Source organism: Erithacus rubecula (genome assembly GCF_903797595.1).
Source record: "Erithacus rubecula genome assembly, contig: SUPER_33_unloc_1, whole genome shotgun sequence".
Lineage (NCBI taxonomy): Eukaryota > Metazoa > Chordata > Aves > Passeriformes > Muscicapidae > Erithacus > Erithacus rubecula.
In genome coordinates, this window is record NW_027636168.1 from 524,966 (window position 1) to 542,993 (window position 18,028).

General features: G+C 46.3%; 1 protein-coding gene across 1 annotated transcript in view; it reads left to right on the forward strand.

The window, feature by feature from the left end:
• Positions 1-18,028, forward strand: part of LOC306813949 (rho guanine nucleotide exchange factor 11-like) — a 62,112-nt gene that overhangs the window by 8,458 nt on the left and 35,626 nt on the right. Inside the window, exons 6-18 of the mRNA XM_079329631.1 lie at positions 1,134-1,264; positions 2,059-2,130; positions 4,181-4,300; positions 7,904-8,032; positions 8,625-8,708; positions 8,829-8,894; positions 10,513-10,614; positions 11,266-11,367; positions 13,323-13,365; positions 13,510-13,606; positions 14,779-14,928; positions 15,963-15,986; positions 17,307-17,472. Coding sequence (XP_079185757.1) covers positions 1,134-1,264; positions 2,059-2,130; positions 4,181-4,300; positions 7,904-8,032; positions 8,625-8,708; positions 8,829-8,894; positions 10,513-10,614; positions 11,266-11,367; positions 13,323-13,365; positions 13,510-13,606; positions 14,779-14,928; positions 15,963-15,986; positions 17,307-17,472 — 1,286 coding nt within the window. The remainder of the gene's footprint in view (positions 1-1,133; positions 1,265-2,058; positions 2,131-4,180; positions 4,301-7,903; positions 8,033-8,624; positions 8,709-8,828; positions 8,895-10,512; positions 10,615-11,265; positions 11,368-13,322; positions 13,366-13,509; positions 13,607-14,778; positions 14,929-15,962; positions 15,987-17,306; positions 17,473-18,028) is intronic.

Genomic DNA, 18,028 nt, shown 5'->3' on the forward strand with positions numbered 1-18,028 from the left:
TGGAAATTTTTTCTTGTAAATTTTTTTCCTGGAAATTTCTCCTGGAAATGTTTCTCACTCCCTTTTCCCGATTTTTATTTTGTTTTTTAGGGAATCCTGCTCACCCTTTATCCCAAAATTTTCCAGCATAATCCTTCTCACTCTGATTTCTTCTGGGATTTTTTTCCTGGAATTTTTCAATGTGATTTTTCCCCTGTGAATCCTCCTCACATTCCCTTTATCCCGATTTTCCCTGCAGTTTCTCCTGACATTCCCATGTTTTCCTGACATTCCCATGTTTTCCCTGCAGTTTCTCCTGACATTCCCATTTGTTTTCCCTGCAGTTTCTCCTGACATTCCCATTTTTTTCCCTGCAGTTTCTCCTGACATTCCCATGTTTTCCCTGCAGTTTCTCCTGACATTCCCATGTTTTCCCTGCAGTTTCTCCTGACATTCCCATGTTTTCCCTGCAGTTTCTCCTGACATTCCCATTTTTTCCCTGCAGTTTCTCCTGACATTCCCTTTTTTTCCCTGCAGTTTCTCCTGACATTCCCATTTTTTTCCCTGCAGTTTCTCCTGACATTCCCATGTTTTCCCTGCAGTTTCTCCTGACATTCCCATTTGTTTTCCCTGCAGTTTCTCCTGACATTCCCATTTGTTTTCCCTGCAGTTTCTCCTGACATTCCCATGTTTTCCCTGCAGTTTCTCCTGACATTCCCATGTTTTCCCTGCTGTTTCTCCTGACATTCCATGTTTTCCCTGCAGTTTCTCCTGACATTCCCATGTTTTCCCTGCAGTTTCTCCTGACATTCCCATGTTTTCCCTGCAGTTTCTCCTGACATTCCCATTTTTTTCCCTGCAGTTTCTCCTGACATTCCCATTTTTTCCCTGCAGTTTCTCCTGACATTCCCATTTGTTTTCCCTGCAGTTTCTCCTGACATTCCCATGTTTTCCCTGCAGTTTCTCCTGACATTCCCATTTGTTTTCCCTGCAGTTTCTCCTGACATTCCCATGTTTTCCCTGCAGTTTCTCCTGACATTCCCATGTTTTCCCTGCAGTTTCTCCTGACATTCCCATGTTTTCCCTGCAGTTTCTCCTGACATTCCCATGTTTTCCCTGCAGTTTCTCCTGACATTCCCATTTGTTTTCCCCAGCTGGTGCCTACGTGGCCCTGACCCTGCTGGGGTCCCCCCCTGGCCCCGTGGGGGTGTCGGGGTCGCAGCCGGAGCCCTCAGCCTGTCCCCAGGGGCCCCTCCAGCGCATCACCGAGCCCAGGCCCCTCCAGGTGAGCCAGGATCCCACAGGGGAGACCACATTCCAGAGGGGAATCACAGAATTCCATCAGGAGATCCCAAAATTCCATCAGGGGGATCCCAAATTCCCCCCTCATTCCCATTCCTGTTATTCCCGTTATACCCATTATTCCCATTATTCCCACTCTCATTCCCCTTCCCATTCCCATTATTCCCATTCCCATTATTCCAATTATCCCCATTGTTCCCATTGTTCCCATTTTCCCATCCCAATCCCATTCCCATTATACCCACTATTCCCACTATTCCCATTATTCCCATTATTCCCATTCCCATTATTCCAATTATCCCCATTGTTCCCATTATTCCCATTTTCCATCCCAATCCCATTCCCATTATACCCACTATTCCCATTTTCCCCATTATCCCCATCCCCATTTTCCCCATTATTCCCATTATTCCCATTATCCCCATTTTCCCCATTATCCCCATTATCTCCATTCACATTATCCCGATTATCCCCATTCCCATTATCCCCAATATTCCCATTATCCCCATTATTCCCATTTTTCCCATTATTCCCATTTTTCCCATTATCCCCATTATCCCCATTCCCATTATTCCCATTATCCCCATTATCCCCATTCCCATTATCCCCATTATCCCATTATCCCCATTCCCATTATCCCCATTATCCCCATTATCCCCATTATCCCCATTATCCCCATTATCCCCATTCCCATTATCCCCATTATCCCCATTATCCCCATTATCCCCATTCCCATTATTCCCATTATTCCCATTATCCCCATTCCCACCCCTGCAGGACCCCGAGGTGCAGAAACACGCGGCGCAGATCCTGCGCAACATGCTGCGCCAGGAGGAGGCTGAGCTCCAGGTACCCACCCTCATTCCTGCTTTTCCCCCATTTTTCCCACTTTTTCCCACTTTTTCCCACATTTTCCCACTTTTTTCCTATTTTTTTCCCACCTTTTTTCCCCCTCTTTTTCCTCTTTCCCTCCCTCAGTTCCCAATTTTTTCCCCCGCTTTCTTCCCCTTCTTCTCTTCTTGCCACTTTATTCCTGAATCTTTGGCATTGCCAGGCTGGGATTTTTTGGGATTTTCAGGGCTGATTCTCATTGGGAATTCTCCTTTCCCAGGGTTTCAAGGAAAAATCCCAGAATAATCCCTAAAAAGTCCAATGAAATCCCAGAAAAACCTTGAAAAATCCCAGAGGGGAAAAAAAAAAAAAGAAAAAAACCCAAAAAATCCCAGAAAAACCCTAAAAATCCCAATAAAAACCTTGGGAAAATCCTAGAAAAACCTGAAGAAAAGCACCAAAAATTCTGGGTAAATCCCAGAAAATTCCCTTTAGCCTCATCCCTGAATCCCTGGCATTGCCAGGCTGGGTTTTTGGGATTAGGGAATATTCTGGGATGTCTCTCAACGGGAATTCTGCATTCCCAGCAAAAAATCCCACAAAAAAGTTCCAGAAAAATCCTTAAAAAACCTCTAAAAATCTTAATAAAAACATGGAAAAATTCCAGAAAGACCTGTGAAAAACCGCAGAAAAACCCCCAAAAATCCCCAAAAAATCCCCAAAAATGCCAATAAACCCCTTGCACCCCCTTCCCTGAATCCCTGGCATTGCTGGGCTGGGATTTTGGGATTAGGGAATATTCTGGGATGGCTCTCACCGGGAATTCTGCATTCCCAGCAAAAAATCCCACAAAAAAGTTCCAGAAAAATCCTAAAAAAACCGTCTAAAAATCCCATTAAAACATGGAAAAATTCCAGAAAGACCTGTGAAAAACCGCAGAAAAACCCCCAAAAATCCCCAAAAAATCCCCAAAAATGCCAATAAACCCCTTGCACCCCCTTCCCTGAATCCCTGGCATTGCTGGGCTGGGATTTTTGGGATTGGGGAATATTCTGGGATGTCTCTCAACGGGAATTCTGCATTCCCAGCAAAAAATCCCACAAAAAAAAGTTCCAGAAAAATCCTAAAAAACCGTCTAAAAATCCCAATAAAAACATGGAAAAATTCCAGAAAGACCTGTGAAAACCGCAGAAAAACCCCCAAAAATCACAGAAAAATTCCCAAAAAATCCCAATAAAACCCGTCCAACCCCTTCCCTGAATCCCTGGCATTGCCGGGCTGGGTTTTTGGGATTGAGGAATATTCTGGGATGGCTCTCACTGGGAATTCTGCATTCCCAGCAAAAAATCCCACAAAAAAGTTCCAGAAAAATCCTAAAAAACCGTCTAAAAATCTTAACAAAAACATGGAAACATTCCAGAAAGACTTGTGAAAACCTCAGAAAAACCTGGAAAAAATCCCCCAAAAATGCCAATAAAACCCTTGCACCCCCATCCCTGAATCCCTGGCATTGCCAGGCTGGGTTTTTGGGATTGGGGAATATTCTGGGATGGCTCTCACCGGGAATTCTGCATTCCCAGCAAAAAATCCCACAAAAAAGTTCCAGAAAAATCCTAAAAAACCGTCTAAAAATCCCAATAAAAACATGGAAAAATTCCAGAAAGACTTGTGAAAACCTCAGAAAAACCTGGAAAAAATCCCCCAAAAATGCCAATAAAACCCTTGTACCCCCATCCCTGAATCCCTGGCATTGCCGGGCTGGGTTTTTGGGATTAGGGAATATTCTGGGATGTCTCTCAACGGGAATTCTGCATTCCCAGCAAAAAATCCCACAAAAAAGTTCCAGAAAAATCCTTAAAAAACCTCTAAAAATCTTAATAAAAACATGGAAAAATTCCAGAAAGACTTGAGAAAACCGCAGAAAAACCCCCAAAAATCACAGAAAAATTCCCAAAAAATCCCAATAAACCCCTTGCACCCCCATCCCTGAATCCCTGGCATTGCCGGGCTGGGTTTTTGGGATTGGGGAATATTCTGGGATGGCTGTGACCCTGCGCTGTCGTTGCAGCGATTCCAGGAGCTGCTGCAGCGGAAGCCGGGCGCGGCGCTGGAGGAGCAGCTGGAGGGAGCGCGGCGCCGCCTGGGCCAGCTGCAGCTCAAAGTGCTGCAGGAGTCCCGGGGGGCCACGGTGGGCAGGGATGGGCACCACCCTGACCCCCTGCAGCACTGCTCTGCTTCCCACAGACACACACCTGGGAGCTGTGCACTGGCAATTCCTGCATTTACCACAGACACACACCTGGGAGCTCTGCTCTGGGAATTCCTGCATTTACCACAGACACACACCTGGGAGCTCTGCACTGGCAATTCCTGCATTTACCACAGACACACACCTGGGAGCTCTGCACTGGCAATTCCTGCATTTACCACAGACACACACCTGGGAGCTCTGCACTGGGAATTCCTGCATTTCCCACAGACACACACCTGGGAGCTGTGCACTGGGAATTCCTGCATTTACCACAGACACACACCTGGGAGCTCTGTGCACTGGGAATTCCTGCATTTACCACAGACACACACCTGGGAGCTCTGCACTGGCAATTCCTGCATTTCCCACAGACACACACCTGGGAGCTCTGCACTGGCAATTCCTGCATTTACCACAGACACACACCTGGGAGCTCTGCACTGGCAATTCCTGCATTTACCACAGACACACACCTGCATTTCCTGAGAGTTCCTGGGATCATTCCTGAGCCCTTCACGGGCTTTCCATGATCCTGAATCTTCATTTCCTGAATTCCCTCATTCCTGTTTTTCCTGCCATCCCAGATCTTCATTTACTGGGAATTCCCTCACTGGGAATTCCTGGAATTCTCCCATTCCCAGATTTTCCACAACCCCTGATCTGCATTTTCTGGGAGTTCTAACTGAATTCCTGAAATTCCCCCATTTCTGCTTTTTCTGCCATCCCAGATCTGCATTTCCAGGGAATTCTCTGCACTGGGAATTCCTGAAATTCCCCCATTCCCAGATTTTCCACAGCCCCAGATCTGCATTTTCTGGGAATTCCTAACTGAGTACCTGGAATTCCCCCATTCCCAGGTTTTCCACAGCCCCAAATCTGCATTTCCAGAGAATTCTCTGCACTGGGAATTCCTGAAATTCCCCCATTCCCAGATTTTCCACAGCCCCAAATCTGCATTTTCTGGGATCATTCCTGAGCCCTTCACGGGCTTTCCATGATCCTGAATCTTCATTCCCTGAATTCCCTCATTCCTGTTTTTCCTGCCATTCCAGATCTTCATTTACTGGGAATTCCCTCACTGGAAATTTTCCATTCCTGCCTTGGGAATTCCAGGAATTCTCCATAATCCCAAATCTTCATTTTCTGGGAATTCTTTAACTGAGTTCCAGGAATTCCCCCATTCCCAGGTTTTCCATTATTCTGAATTTTCATTACCTTGGAATTCCCACACTGGGAATTCCTGAAATTCTCCCATTCCCAGATTTTCCACAGCCCCAAATCTGCATTTCCAGGGAATTCTCTGCACTGGGAATTCCTGGAATTCTCCCATTCCCAGATTTTCCACAGCCCCAAATCTGCATTTCCAGGGAATTCTCTGCACTGGGAATTCCTGAAATTCCCCCATTCCCAGATTTCCCACAGCCCCAAATCTGCATTTTCTGGGATCATTCCTGAGCCCTTCACGGGCTTTCCATGATCCTGAATCTTCATTTCCTGAAATTCCCCCATTCCTGTTTTTCCTGCCATTCCAGATCTTCATTTACTGGGAATTCCCTCACTGGAAATTTTCCATTCCTGCCTTGGGAATTCCAGGAATTCTCCATAATCCCAAATCTTCATTTTCTGGGAATTCTTTAACTGAGTTCCAGGAATTCCCCCATTCCCAGGTTTTCCATTATTCTGAATTTTCATTACCTTGGAATTCCCACACTGGGAATTCCTGAAATTCTCCCATTCCCAGATTTTCCACAGCCCCAAATCTGCATTTCCAGGGAATTCCCACACTGGGAATTCCTGAAATTCCCCCATTCCCAGATTTTACACAGCCCCAAATCTGCATTTTCTGGGATCATTCCTGAGTCCTTCACGGGCTTTCCATGATCCTGAATCTTCATTCCCTGAATTCCCTCATTCCTGTTTTTCCTGCCATTCCAGATCTTCATTTACTGGGAATTCCCTCACTGGAAATTCTCCCATTCCTGCCTTGGGAATTCCAGGAATTCTCCATAATCCCAAATCTTCATTTTCTGGGAATTCTTTAACTGAGTTCCAGGAATTCCCCCATTCCCAGGTTTTCCATTATTCTGAATTTTCATTACCTTGGAATTCCCACACTGGGAATTCCTGGAATTCTCCCATTCCCAGGTTTTCCACAGCCCCAAATCTGCATTTCCAGGGAATTCTCTGCACTGGGAATTCCTGAAATTCTCCCATTCCCAGATTTTACACAGCCCCAGATCTGCATTTTCTGGGAATTCCTAACTGAGTTCCTGAAATTCCCCCATTCCCAGGTTTTCCATTATTCTGAATTTTCATTACCTTGGAATTCCTGCACTGGGAATTCCTGGAATTCTCCCATTCCCAGATTTTCCACAGCCCCAAATCTGCATTTCCAGGGAATTCTCTGCACTGGGAATTCCTGGAATTCTCCCATTCCCAGATTTTCCACAGCCCCAAATCTGCATTTCCAGGGAATTCTCTGCACTGGGAATTCCTGAAATTCCCCCATTCCCAGATTTCCCACAGCCCCAAATCTGCATTTTCTGGGAATTCCTGATTGAGTTCCTGAAATTCCCCCATTCCCAGATTTTCCACAACCCCAAATCTGCATTTCCAGGGAATTCCCACACTGGGAATTCCTGGAATTCTCCCATTCCCAGATTTTCCACAACCCCTGATCTGCATTTTCTGGGAATTCCTGATTGAGTTCCTGAAATTCCCCCATTCCCAGATTTTCCACAGCCCCAAATTTGCATTTTCTGGGATCATTCCTGAGCCCTTCACGGGCTTTCCATGATCCTGAATCTTCATTCCCTGAATTCCCTCATTCCTGTTTTTCCTGCCATTCCAGATCTTCATTTACTGGGAATTCCCTCACTGGAAATTTTCCATTCCTGCCTTGGGAATTCCAGGAATTCTCCATAATCCCAAATCTTCATTTTCTGGGAATTCTTTAACTGAGTTCAAGGAATTCCCCCATTCCTAGGTTTTCCATTATTCTGAATTTTCATTACCTTGGAATTCCCACACTGGGAATTCCTGAAATTCTCCCATTCCCAGATTTTCCACAGCCCCAAATCTGCATTTCCAGGGAATTCTCTGCACTGGGAATTCCTGAAATTCCCCCATTCCCAGATTTTCCACAACCCCTGATCTGCATTTTCTGGGAATTCCTGACTGAGTTCCTGAAATTCCCCCATTCCCAGGTTTTCCACAGCCCCACATCTGCATTTTCTGGAATCATTCCTGAGCCCTTCACGGGCTTTCCATGATCCTGAATCTTCATTCCCTGAATTCCCTCATTCCTGTTTTTCCTGCCATTCCAGATCTTCATTTAGTGGGAATTCCGACACTGGGAATTCCTGAAATTCTCCCATTCCCAGATTTTCCACAGCCCCAAATCTGCATTTTCTGGGATCATTCCACACTCCTGCCTTGGGAATTCCTGGAATTTCCCAGTTTTTCCATGATCCCAAACCTGCATTTCCTGGCATTTCCCCCATTCCCAGCTGTCCCTGATCCCCCTTTTCCCTTTCCCAGGATTTGGGGTTCAGGGCTGTGGAAGGTGAAGTTTTCCGGAGCCTCCCGACGTTATCGGGGTCCCCGCAGCTGCCAGGGAGCTTTTCCATGGATTCCCAGGATGGGGAAGCAGGGCTGGAATCCACAGAGGTGAGGGGGGAAATCTGGGAAAAATTCCAGGAAAGTCCAGAAAAAAACTGGGGAAAAATCAGGAAAAATTTGTGGAAAAATCTGGAAGAATTCGGGGAAAATTCTGAAAAAGTCCAGGAAAGATTTGGGAGAAATTTAGGAAAAGGGCAGGGAAAATTTGGGGAAAATCCAGGAAATACTCAGGAAAAGGGCAGGAAAAATTTGGGAAAAGGGTGGGAAAAATGCAAGAAAACTTTGGGAAAAATCTACGGAAAGGGAGGGAAAATTCCAGGAAAAATTCCAGGGAAAAGGGGGTGAAAATTCCCAGGAAAATTTGGAAAAAAAGGAGGAGAAATTCCTGGGAAAGAGGAAGAAAATTCTGGGAATAGAAGGTGGAAAATTCCAGAAAAAAAAAAAATCAGGAAAAGGATGAGGTGAAAATTTTGGGAAAAAACAGAGAAAATTCCAGAAAAAAAATTGAGAAAAGGGTGAAAATTCCAGGAGAGTTGGAAAAACTTCCCTAAAAATCCCCCAAAAATTTGGAGGATTCCCTGTCTGGAATTTCCCTCTGGGAAATCCCAAAAATTCCTGATGCCCAAAATTCCCTTTTTAGGGATCCCAAACACGGAATTTGGGATTTTCTGAGCCCGGCAGCCCCCGGGGCTCCCCCGTCCTGCGGCGCTTCCCCACGGAGCAGGTGGGGCTGGAAAACCAGGAAAATCCTGGGAAATTCCAGAAAATTTTGGGGAAAAAATCCAGGAATCCCCCACGAGTCATTCCTGGAATTTGATCCCAAATTTTATTTTTTTTTGGATAGGGAACAGGGAGACCCCAAATCATCGGGCCGGAGGAGGATTGTGAGCCTGGATATGCCAGCAATGAGGTGGGGAAAATGGGAAAAAATGGGAATTTGGGGAAAAAATGGGAATTTGGGGAAAAAATGGGAATTTGGGAATTCTGGGGGGAAACAGGAATTTGGGAATTCCAGGGGAAAAAAGGGAATTGGGGAGTTGTGAGAATTTGGGAATTCCGGGAAAATGGGAAATTGGGAATTCGGGGAAATTTGGGAATTCTGAGGGGAAAGTGGGAATTTGGGGGGGAAAATGGGAATTTGGGGGAAAAATGAGAATTTGGGAATTCTGGAGGAAATGGGAATTTTGGGGGGAAACAGGAATTTGGGAATTCCAGGGGAAAAAAGGGAATTGGGGAGTTGTGAGAATTTGGGAATTCCGGGAAATTGGGAATTCGGGGAAATTTGGGAATTCTGAGGGGAAAGTGGGAATTTGGGGGGAAAAATGGGAATTTGGGGGAAAAATGGGATTTGGGAATTCTGGGGGGAAATGGGAATTTGGGGGGAAACAGGAATTTGGGAATTCCAGGAAAAATGGGAATTTTGGGGGGAAATGGGAATTTGGGGGAAAATGGGATTTGGGAATTCTGGGAATTTGGGGAAAGAATGGGAATTTGGGAATTCTGGGAAAAATGGGAATTTTGGGGGGAAATGGGAATTTGGGGAAAGAATGGGAATTTGGGAATTCTGGGAAAAATGGGAATTTTGGGGGGAAATGGGAATTTGGGGGAAAATGGGAATTCTGGGAATTTGGGGAAAGAATGGGAATTTGGGAATTCTGGGAATTTGGGAATTCCAGGAAAAATGGGAATTTTGGGGGGAAATGGGAATTTGGGGGAAAATGGGATTTGGGAATTCTGGGAATTTGGGGAAAAAATGGGAATTTGGGAATTCTGGGAAAAATGAGAATTTTGGGGGGAAATGGGAATTTGGGGGGGGAAACGGGAATTTGGGAATTCTGGGGGGAAATGGGAATTTGGGGGAAAATGGGAATTCTGGGAATTTGGGGAAAGAATGGGAATTTGGGAATTCTGGGACTTTAGGAATTCTGGGAAAAATGGGAATTTTGAGGGGAAATGGGAATTTGGGGGGGAAAACGGGAATTTGGGAATTCTGGGGGGAAATGGGAATTTGGGAATTCTGGGAATTTGGGAATTCTGGGAAAAATGGGAATTTGGGGGGGAAATGGGAATTTGGGGGAAAATGGGATTTGGGAATTCTGGGGGGAAATGGGAATTTGGGGGAAAATGGGAATTCTGGGAATTTGGGGAAAGAATGGGAATTTGGGAATTCTGGGAAAAATGGGAATTTTGCGGGGGGAAATGGGAATTTGGGAATTCTGGGTGGAAATGAGAATTTGGGAAAAAAAGAGGAATTTGGGAATTCTGGGAAAACAGGAATTCCAGGGAGAAATGAGAACTTGGGAACTGTTGGAAAGATGGGAATTTGGGAATCCAGGGAAAAATAGGAATTTCAGGAAAAAAAAGGGAATTTGACAATTCTGTAAAAAACAGGAATTTAGGTATTTTTCTTTCCTATCCCAAAGCATTCCATGATTCCCTGGGCTGGTTTTTTTTGGGAATGTTGTTATTTTTTTGGGGATGAAGCCATCCCAAACCCCAAATCCTTTTCCTGCTGTTTCTGTTCCCAGAGTGATTCCGTGTTCCAGGACCTGGGCAGGCTCAAGTCCCGTCCTGCTCACCTGGCCGTGTTCCTCAGGTTCCTGCTGTCCCAGGCTGACCCCACTCCTCTGGTAAGGAATTCCCAAAAATTCACATCCCATTCCCAACCTTTAGCACCTCCCAGAGTGTAGATTCAGCAGAATTCCCAGAATTTCCTTCAAATCCTGAGATTTTCTGATCCCATTCCTGACTTTTGGCACCTTCTAGAACATGGTCCCAGAATTTCTTTAAAATTCCCTCTTGGGATCCCATTCCCAAGCCCTGTCACCTCCCAGAAATTCCAGGAACATTCCTGGGAATGAATTCCAGGATTTCCAACCCCATGGATCCCATTCCCAAAGGTCCAGATAGAATTCCCAGTTTTTCCTCAGAATTCCTGGAATTTCCTCCCTTGGGATCACACTCCCAATTTTTGGCACCTCCCAGGGATTAGGATGAAGAAGAATTCAAAATTCCCAGAATTTCCTGTGTTTTACCCATTCCCAACTTTTAGCACTTCCCAGATCATGGATGGAGCAGAATTCCTGAATCCTGGAATTTCCTCCCTTGTGATCCCAACTTTACCCAAATCACGAATGGAGCAGAATCCCAAGAATTCTCCTCCAAAATTCCCAGAATTTCTCCTTTTGGCATCCCCATTCCCAAGCCATGAATCCCATGAACATTCCTGGGTTACTGCAGGGTTTTTCCAGGAATTCCATCCCATTCCCATCTTTTTGCAGCTGTTCCACCTGTGCTCTGAGGTTTGCTGCCAGCTCAGCAGCCCCAAGGAATCCCGAGCTCTGGCCAGGGACATCTGGGGCATCTTCCTGGACAGGGGCGCGGTGAGGGGCAAATCTGGGAATTCTGGGGGGATTTCGTGGGGTTTGGGGGGAAATCTCAGGGATTTTCTGGGGTTTGGGGGGAAGTTTCTGGGATTTTCTGGGGTTTGGGGGGAAATTTCTGGGATTTCATGGGGTTTGGGGGGAAATTTCTGGGATTTTCTGGGGTTTGAGGGGAAATTTCTGGGATTTTCTGGGGTTTGGGGGGAAATTGCTGGGATTTCATGGGGTTTGGGGGGAAATTGCTGGGATTTTCTGGGGTTTGGGGGGAAGTTTCTGGGATTTTCTGGGGTTTGGGGGGAAATTTCTGGGATTTCATGGGGTTTGGGGGGAAATTTCTGGGATTTTCTGGGGTTTGGGGGGAAATTTCTGGGATTTTCTGGGGTTTGGGGGGAAATTGCTGGGATTTTCTGGGGTTTGGGGGGAAATTGCTGGGATTTTCTGGGGTTTGGGGGGAAATTGCTGGGATTTTCTGGGGTTTGAGGGGAAATTGCTGGGATTTTTCTGGGATTTGAGGGGAAATTTCTGGGATTTTCTGGGGTTTGGGGGGAAATTTCTGGGGTTTTCTGGGGTTTGGGGGGAAGTTTCTGGGATTTTCTGGGATTTGAGGGGAAATTTCTGGGATTTTCTGGGGTTTGGGGGGAAGTTTCTGGGATTTTCTGGGCTTTGAGGGGAAATTTCTGGGATTTTCTGGGATTTGAGGGGAAATTTCTGGGATTTTCTGGGGTTTGGGGGGAAATTTCTGGGATTTTCTGGGGGAAATTTCTGGGATTTTCTGGGGTTTGGGGGGAAATTTCTGGGATTTTCTGGGGGAAATTTCTGGGATTTTCTGGGGTTTGGGAAGGATTTTCGAGGATTTTGGGCGGATTTTTGGGGATTTGCGGGAAAATTTCTGGGATTTTGGGGTGGATTTGAAGGGATTTTGGGGAGGATTTGAAGGTATTTTGGGATGGGTTTTCCAGGATTTTGGGATGGATTTTGGGAGGAATTCCCAGGATTTTGGGGTGGATTTTGATTTGGATTTTGCAGGATTTTCAGATGCATGTTGGGATGGATTTTCTGGGATTTTTTAAGATTTTGGGATAATTTTGGGATGGATTTTCTAGGATTTTGAAAGGATTTTGGGATGCATTTTCCAGGATTTTGGGATGGGTTTGGGGAGGAATTCCCAGGATTTTGGAGTGGATTTTGGGATGCATTTTCCAGGATTTTGGGATGGATTTGGGGAGGAATTCCCAGGATTTTGGGGTGGATTTTGAGATGGATTTTCCAGGATTTTCAGATGGATGTTGGGATGGATTTTCTAGGATTTTGAAAGAATTTTGGGATGGATTTGTTGGGATTTGGAGGTAGTTTTGGGAGGATTTTGGGATGGATTTTCTGGGATTTTGGAAGGATTTTGGGATGGATTTTGGGATAATTTTGGGGTGGATTTGCTGGGATTTTGGGATCATTTTGGGATGGATTTTCTGGGATTTTGGGATCATTTTGGGATAATTTTGGGATGGATTTTCTGGGATTTGGGGATCATTTTGGGATGGATTTGCTGGGATTTTGGGATCATTTTGGGATGGATTTTGGAATAATTTTGGGATGGATTTGCTGGGATTTTGGGATGATTTTGGAATGGATTTTCTGGGATTTGGGGATAATTTTGGGATAATTTTGGGATGGATTTTCTGGGATTTGGGGATCATTTTGGGATGGATTTGCTGGGATTTTGGGATCATTTTGGGATGGATTTTGGAATAATTTTGGGATGGATTTGCTGGGATTTTGGGATGATTTTGGAATGGATTTTCTGGGATTTGGGGATAATTTTGGGATAATTTTGGGAAGGATTTTCTGGGATTTTGGGATCATTTTGGGATGGATTTGCTGGGATTTGGGGATCATTTTGGGATAATTTTGGGATGGATTTTGGGATCATTTTGGGATGGATTTTCCCTCTTTTCCAGCCTCTCCGCGTGAAGTTACCGGAGCATCTCCTGACAGAGATCGGTGAGTTCCAAATTCCAGGAATCCCCCTCAGGAATTGCCATTCCCAAACTTTCCCTGGATTCCCAGAAAACTAGGAATGAGCTCTGGAGCAAGAAGAGCATTCCCAAAATCCCAAATTTTCCCAAATTTTCCGTTTTTTCCCAGATCTGCGGCTGCGGAACGGGGAGGAGGCGCGGGCGGCGCTGCAGGAGGCGCAGGAGCTCGTCCTGCCCGACATCCACGAGCAGCTCCAGGACTACAGGTGGGAAAACCCAAAAAAACCCAAATTCTGGGAATTCTGGCACATCCCCACCCCTGCTTGGGTGGGTTTTCCTGGCAGAATCTGGAAAAAATCCCAAATTTTGGGAATTTTGAGCATTCCTAATCCCATTTTTCCACCGGTACCAAGTAGAAAGATCCCAAATTTTGGGAATTCTGTTCATTCTCAATCCCATTTTTCCCCTTTTCCCACTTTTCCCATTTTCCTGTCCCCAGAACTAAGAGGAAAAATCCCAAATTTGAGGAATTTCTGGCTTTTCCAATCTTGGGTTTTTTTTTTGCTTTTCCCCCAAAACCAAGCAGAAAAACCTCAAATTTGGGAATTTCGGGAATTCTGCTCATTCCCAGTCCCATTTTTCACTATCCCCACAGCAAAGTGGAAAATCCCACTTTTAAGGAATTTCTGCCCTTTCTAATCCTGTTTTTCCCCCAGAACTAAACAGAAAAATCCCAAATTTTATGAATTTTAGGAATTCTGCTCATTCCCAATCCCACTTTTTCCCCATTTTTCATTCTTCAAGACCAAGTGGAAAATCCCAAATTTTAGGAATTTTAGGAATTCTGCTCATTCCCAACCCCATTTTTCCCATTTTCCCATCCTCAGGACAAAGTGGAAAATCCCAAATTCGAGGAATTTCTGCCTTTTCCAATCCCATTTTTTTCCCCCAGCACCAAGTGGGAAACCCCAAATTTTAGGAATTTTAGGAATTCTGCTCATTCCCAACCCCATTTTTCCCATTTTCCATTCTTCAAGACAAAGTGGAAAATCCCAAATTTTAGGAATTCTGCTCATTCCCAATCCCACTTTTTCCCCATTTTCCATTCTTCAAGACAAAGTGGAAAATCCCAAATTTTAGGAATTTTAGGAATTCTGCTCATTCCCAACCCCATTTTTCCCATTTTCCATTCTTCAAGACAAAGTGGAAAATCCCAAATTTTAGGAATTTTAGGAATTCTGACCATTCCCAACCCCATTTTTCCCATTTTCCATTCTTCAAGACAAAGTGAAAAATCCCAAATTCAAGGAATTTCCACCTTTTCCGATCCCGTTTTTTTTAACAGAACCGAGCGGGGAAATGCAGAATTTTGGGATTTTGGGAATTCTGCTCATTCCCAATCCCTTTTTTCCCATTTTTCCCCCTTTTCCCGTGGCAGGACGAAGCGCACGCTGGGGCTGGGCAGCCTGTACGGGGAGAACGAGCTGCAGGAGCTGGAGCTGGAGAACTGCCAGAGGGACCCACGGGAGAGCCGGGACAGGGAGAGAGCGCTGGCAGAGAGACAGCTGGGACAGCTGGGGGACATCCTGTGAGGGCTGGGGACAGCTGGGACAGCTGGGGGACATCCTGTGAGAGCTGGGGACAGCTGGGGACAGCTGGGGGACAGCTGGGGGACAGCTGGGGGACATCCTGTGAGAGCTGGGGACAGCTGGGACAGCTGGGGGACATCCTGTGAGGGCTGGGGACAGCTGGGGACAGCTGGGGGACATCCTGTGAGGGTTTGGGGACAGCTGGGGGACATCCTGTGAGGGTTTGGGGACAGCTGGGGAACTGCCAGAGGGACCCACGGGAGAGCCGGGACAGGGAGAGAGCGCTGGCAGAGAGACAGCTGGGACAGCTGGGGGACATCCTGTGAGAGCTGGGGACAGCTGGGGGACAGCTGGGGGACATCCTGTGAGAGCTGGGGACAGCTGGGGACAGCTGGGGGACAGCTGGGGGACATCCTGTGAGGGTTTGGGGACAGCTGGGGAACTGCCAGAGGGACCCACGGGAGAGCCGGGACAGGGAGAGAGCGCTGGCAGAGAGACAGCTGGGACAGCTGGGGGACATCCTGTGAGGGCTGGGGACAGCTGGGGACAGCTGGGGGACAGCTGGGGGACATCCTGTGAGGGTTTGGGGACACCTGTGAGGGTTTGGGGACAGCTGGGGACAGCTGGGGAACTGCCAGAGGGACCCACGGGAGAGCCAGGACAGGGAGAGAGCACTGGCAGAGAGACAGCTGGGACAGCTGGGGGACATCCTGTGAGAGCTGGGGACAGCAGGGGACAGCTGGGGGACAGCTGGGGGACATCCTGTGAGGGTTTGGGGACAGCTGGGGACAGCTGGGGGACATCCTGTGAGAGCTGGGGACAGCTGGGACAGCTGGGGGACATCCTGTGAGTGGGATTGGGGAATCCCAATGGGAATTTGGGATTTGGGGTTTGGGGATTTGGGATTTGGGGTTTGGGACACCTCGGGGACATCCCGTGAGGGATTGGGGCTTTGGGAATTCCCAATGGGAATTTGGGATTTGGGAATTTGGGATTGGGAAAGGAGGAATGCAAGGAATTCCTTTTCCTGCAGGTCCAAGTACGAGGAGGAGCGAAGGTGAGCAGAGCCAGGGGAAAATTGGGAATTCTGGGAATTCTGGCAATCCAGGATTGCCAATCCCAAATTTTCCCTCTGGAATCTTTTCCCTCTCATTCCAAATTTTCCCTCTTTCCCCCCTTTTCCCTTCCCTGACATTCCCAATTTTCCCTGTGGAATCTTCTTCCCAATTTTCCATCTTTTCCCATTTTTCCCTCCCTCTGGAATTCCAGGCCCCTCAGAATCCCAGGAATTTTGGGAATTCTGGGAATTGTGGCAAGCCCAGCCTTTGGAATTCTGGAAATTCTGGGAATTTTGGGAATTCTGACAATCCCAACCTCTGGAATTTGGGAATTGTGGCAATCCCAGCCTCTGGAATTTTGGGAATTCTGACATTCCCAACCTCTGGAATTTGGGAATTCTGGCAATCCCAACCTCTGGAATTTGGGAATTCTGACAATCCCAGCCTCTGGAATTTTGGGAATTCTGACAATCCCAACCTCTGGAATTTGGGAATTGTGGCAATCCCAGCCTCTGGAATTTTGGGAATTTTGGGAATTCTGACAATCCCAACCTCTGGAATTTGGGAATTGTGGCAATCCCAGCCGCTGGAATTTTGGGAATTTTGGGAATTGTGGCGATCCCCCCTCTGGAATTCTGGGAATTTTGGGAATTCTGGCAATCCCAACCTCTGGAATTTGGGAATTGTGGCAATCCCAGCCTCTGGAATTTTGGGAATTCTGGCAATCCCAACCTCTGGAATTTGGGAATTCTGGCAATCCCAGCCTCTGGAATTTTGGGAATTTTGGGAATTCTGGCAATCCCAACCTCTGGAATTTGGGAATTCTGGCAATCCCAGCCTCTGGAATTTTGGGAATTTGGGAATTCTGGCAATCCCAACCTCTGGAATTTGGGAATTCTGGCAATCCCAGCCTCTGGAATTTTGGGAATTCTGGCAATCCCAACCTCTGGAATTTGGGAATTCTGGCAATCCCAACCTCTGGAATTTTGGGAATTGTGGCAATCCCAACCTCTGGAATTTTGGGAATTTTGGGAATTGTGGCGATCCCCCCTCTGGAATTTTGGGAATTTTGGGAATTCTGGCAATCCCGACCTCTGGAATTTGGGAATTCTGGCAATCCCAGCCTCTGGAATTTTGGGAATTCTGACAATCCCAACCTCTGGAATTTGGGAATTCTGGCAATCCCAGCCTCTGGAATTTTGGGAATTCTGACAATCCCGACCTCTGGAATTTGGGAATTCTGGCAATCCCAGCCTCTGGAATTTTGGGAATTTTGGGAATTCTGACAATCCCAACCTCTGGAATTTTCTCTTCCCCAGCTCTCCCATGGCCTTTGCCCTCAGCACCTTCCTTGCCCACGCCGGGATCCGGCCCCGGGAATTCCGGGAATTTCGGGAATTTCGGGAATTTCGGAATCCTGGAGGAGCCTCTGAGAAAATCCCAGATAAGGACAAGTGGCTGCCCTTCTTCCCCAAGGCCAAAAAGGTGGGAATTCCCCAGGAATTCCAGGAATTCCATGGGAAAACTCCAGGAGCAGATCCTGGGAATCCAACCTGGGGCTTTCACACCCAAATCCTGGGAATTTTGGACCCAAATCCTGGGAATTTACACCTAAATTCCACAATTTTTAACCCAAATTCTATTTTTGATCCAAATTCTGGGAATTTTGACCCAAATCTTGGGAATTTTGAACTAAATTCCACAATTGTTTGGACCCAAATTCCATGTTTTTCTTCTCCCCAAGTTTCATTATTTTTGGACTAAATTCCATTTTTTTTCACGCAAATTCTCAGAATTTTGGAAATTTCCAAATTCTGGAAGTTTTGGTCCAAATTTTAGGAATTTTGATCTAAATTTGAAAATTTGATAAGGTATTCAAGACTTTGGATTAGAAATTTGGAATTTGAGAATTCAGGATTTGGGATGGGATTTTGGGATTTAGGATGGAAATTTGGGATGGGAAATGCAGGATTTGGGATGGAAATTTGGAATTTGGGATGGAGATTTGGGATTTGGGATGGGATTTTGGGATTTGGGATTT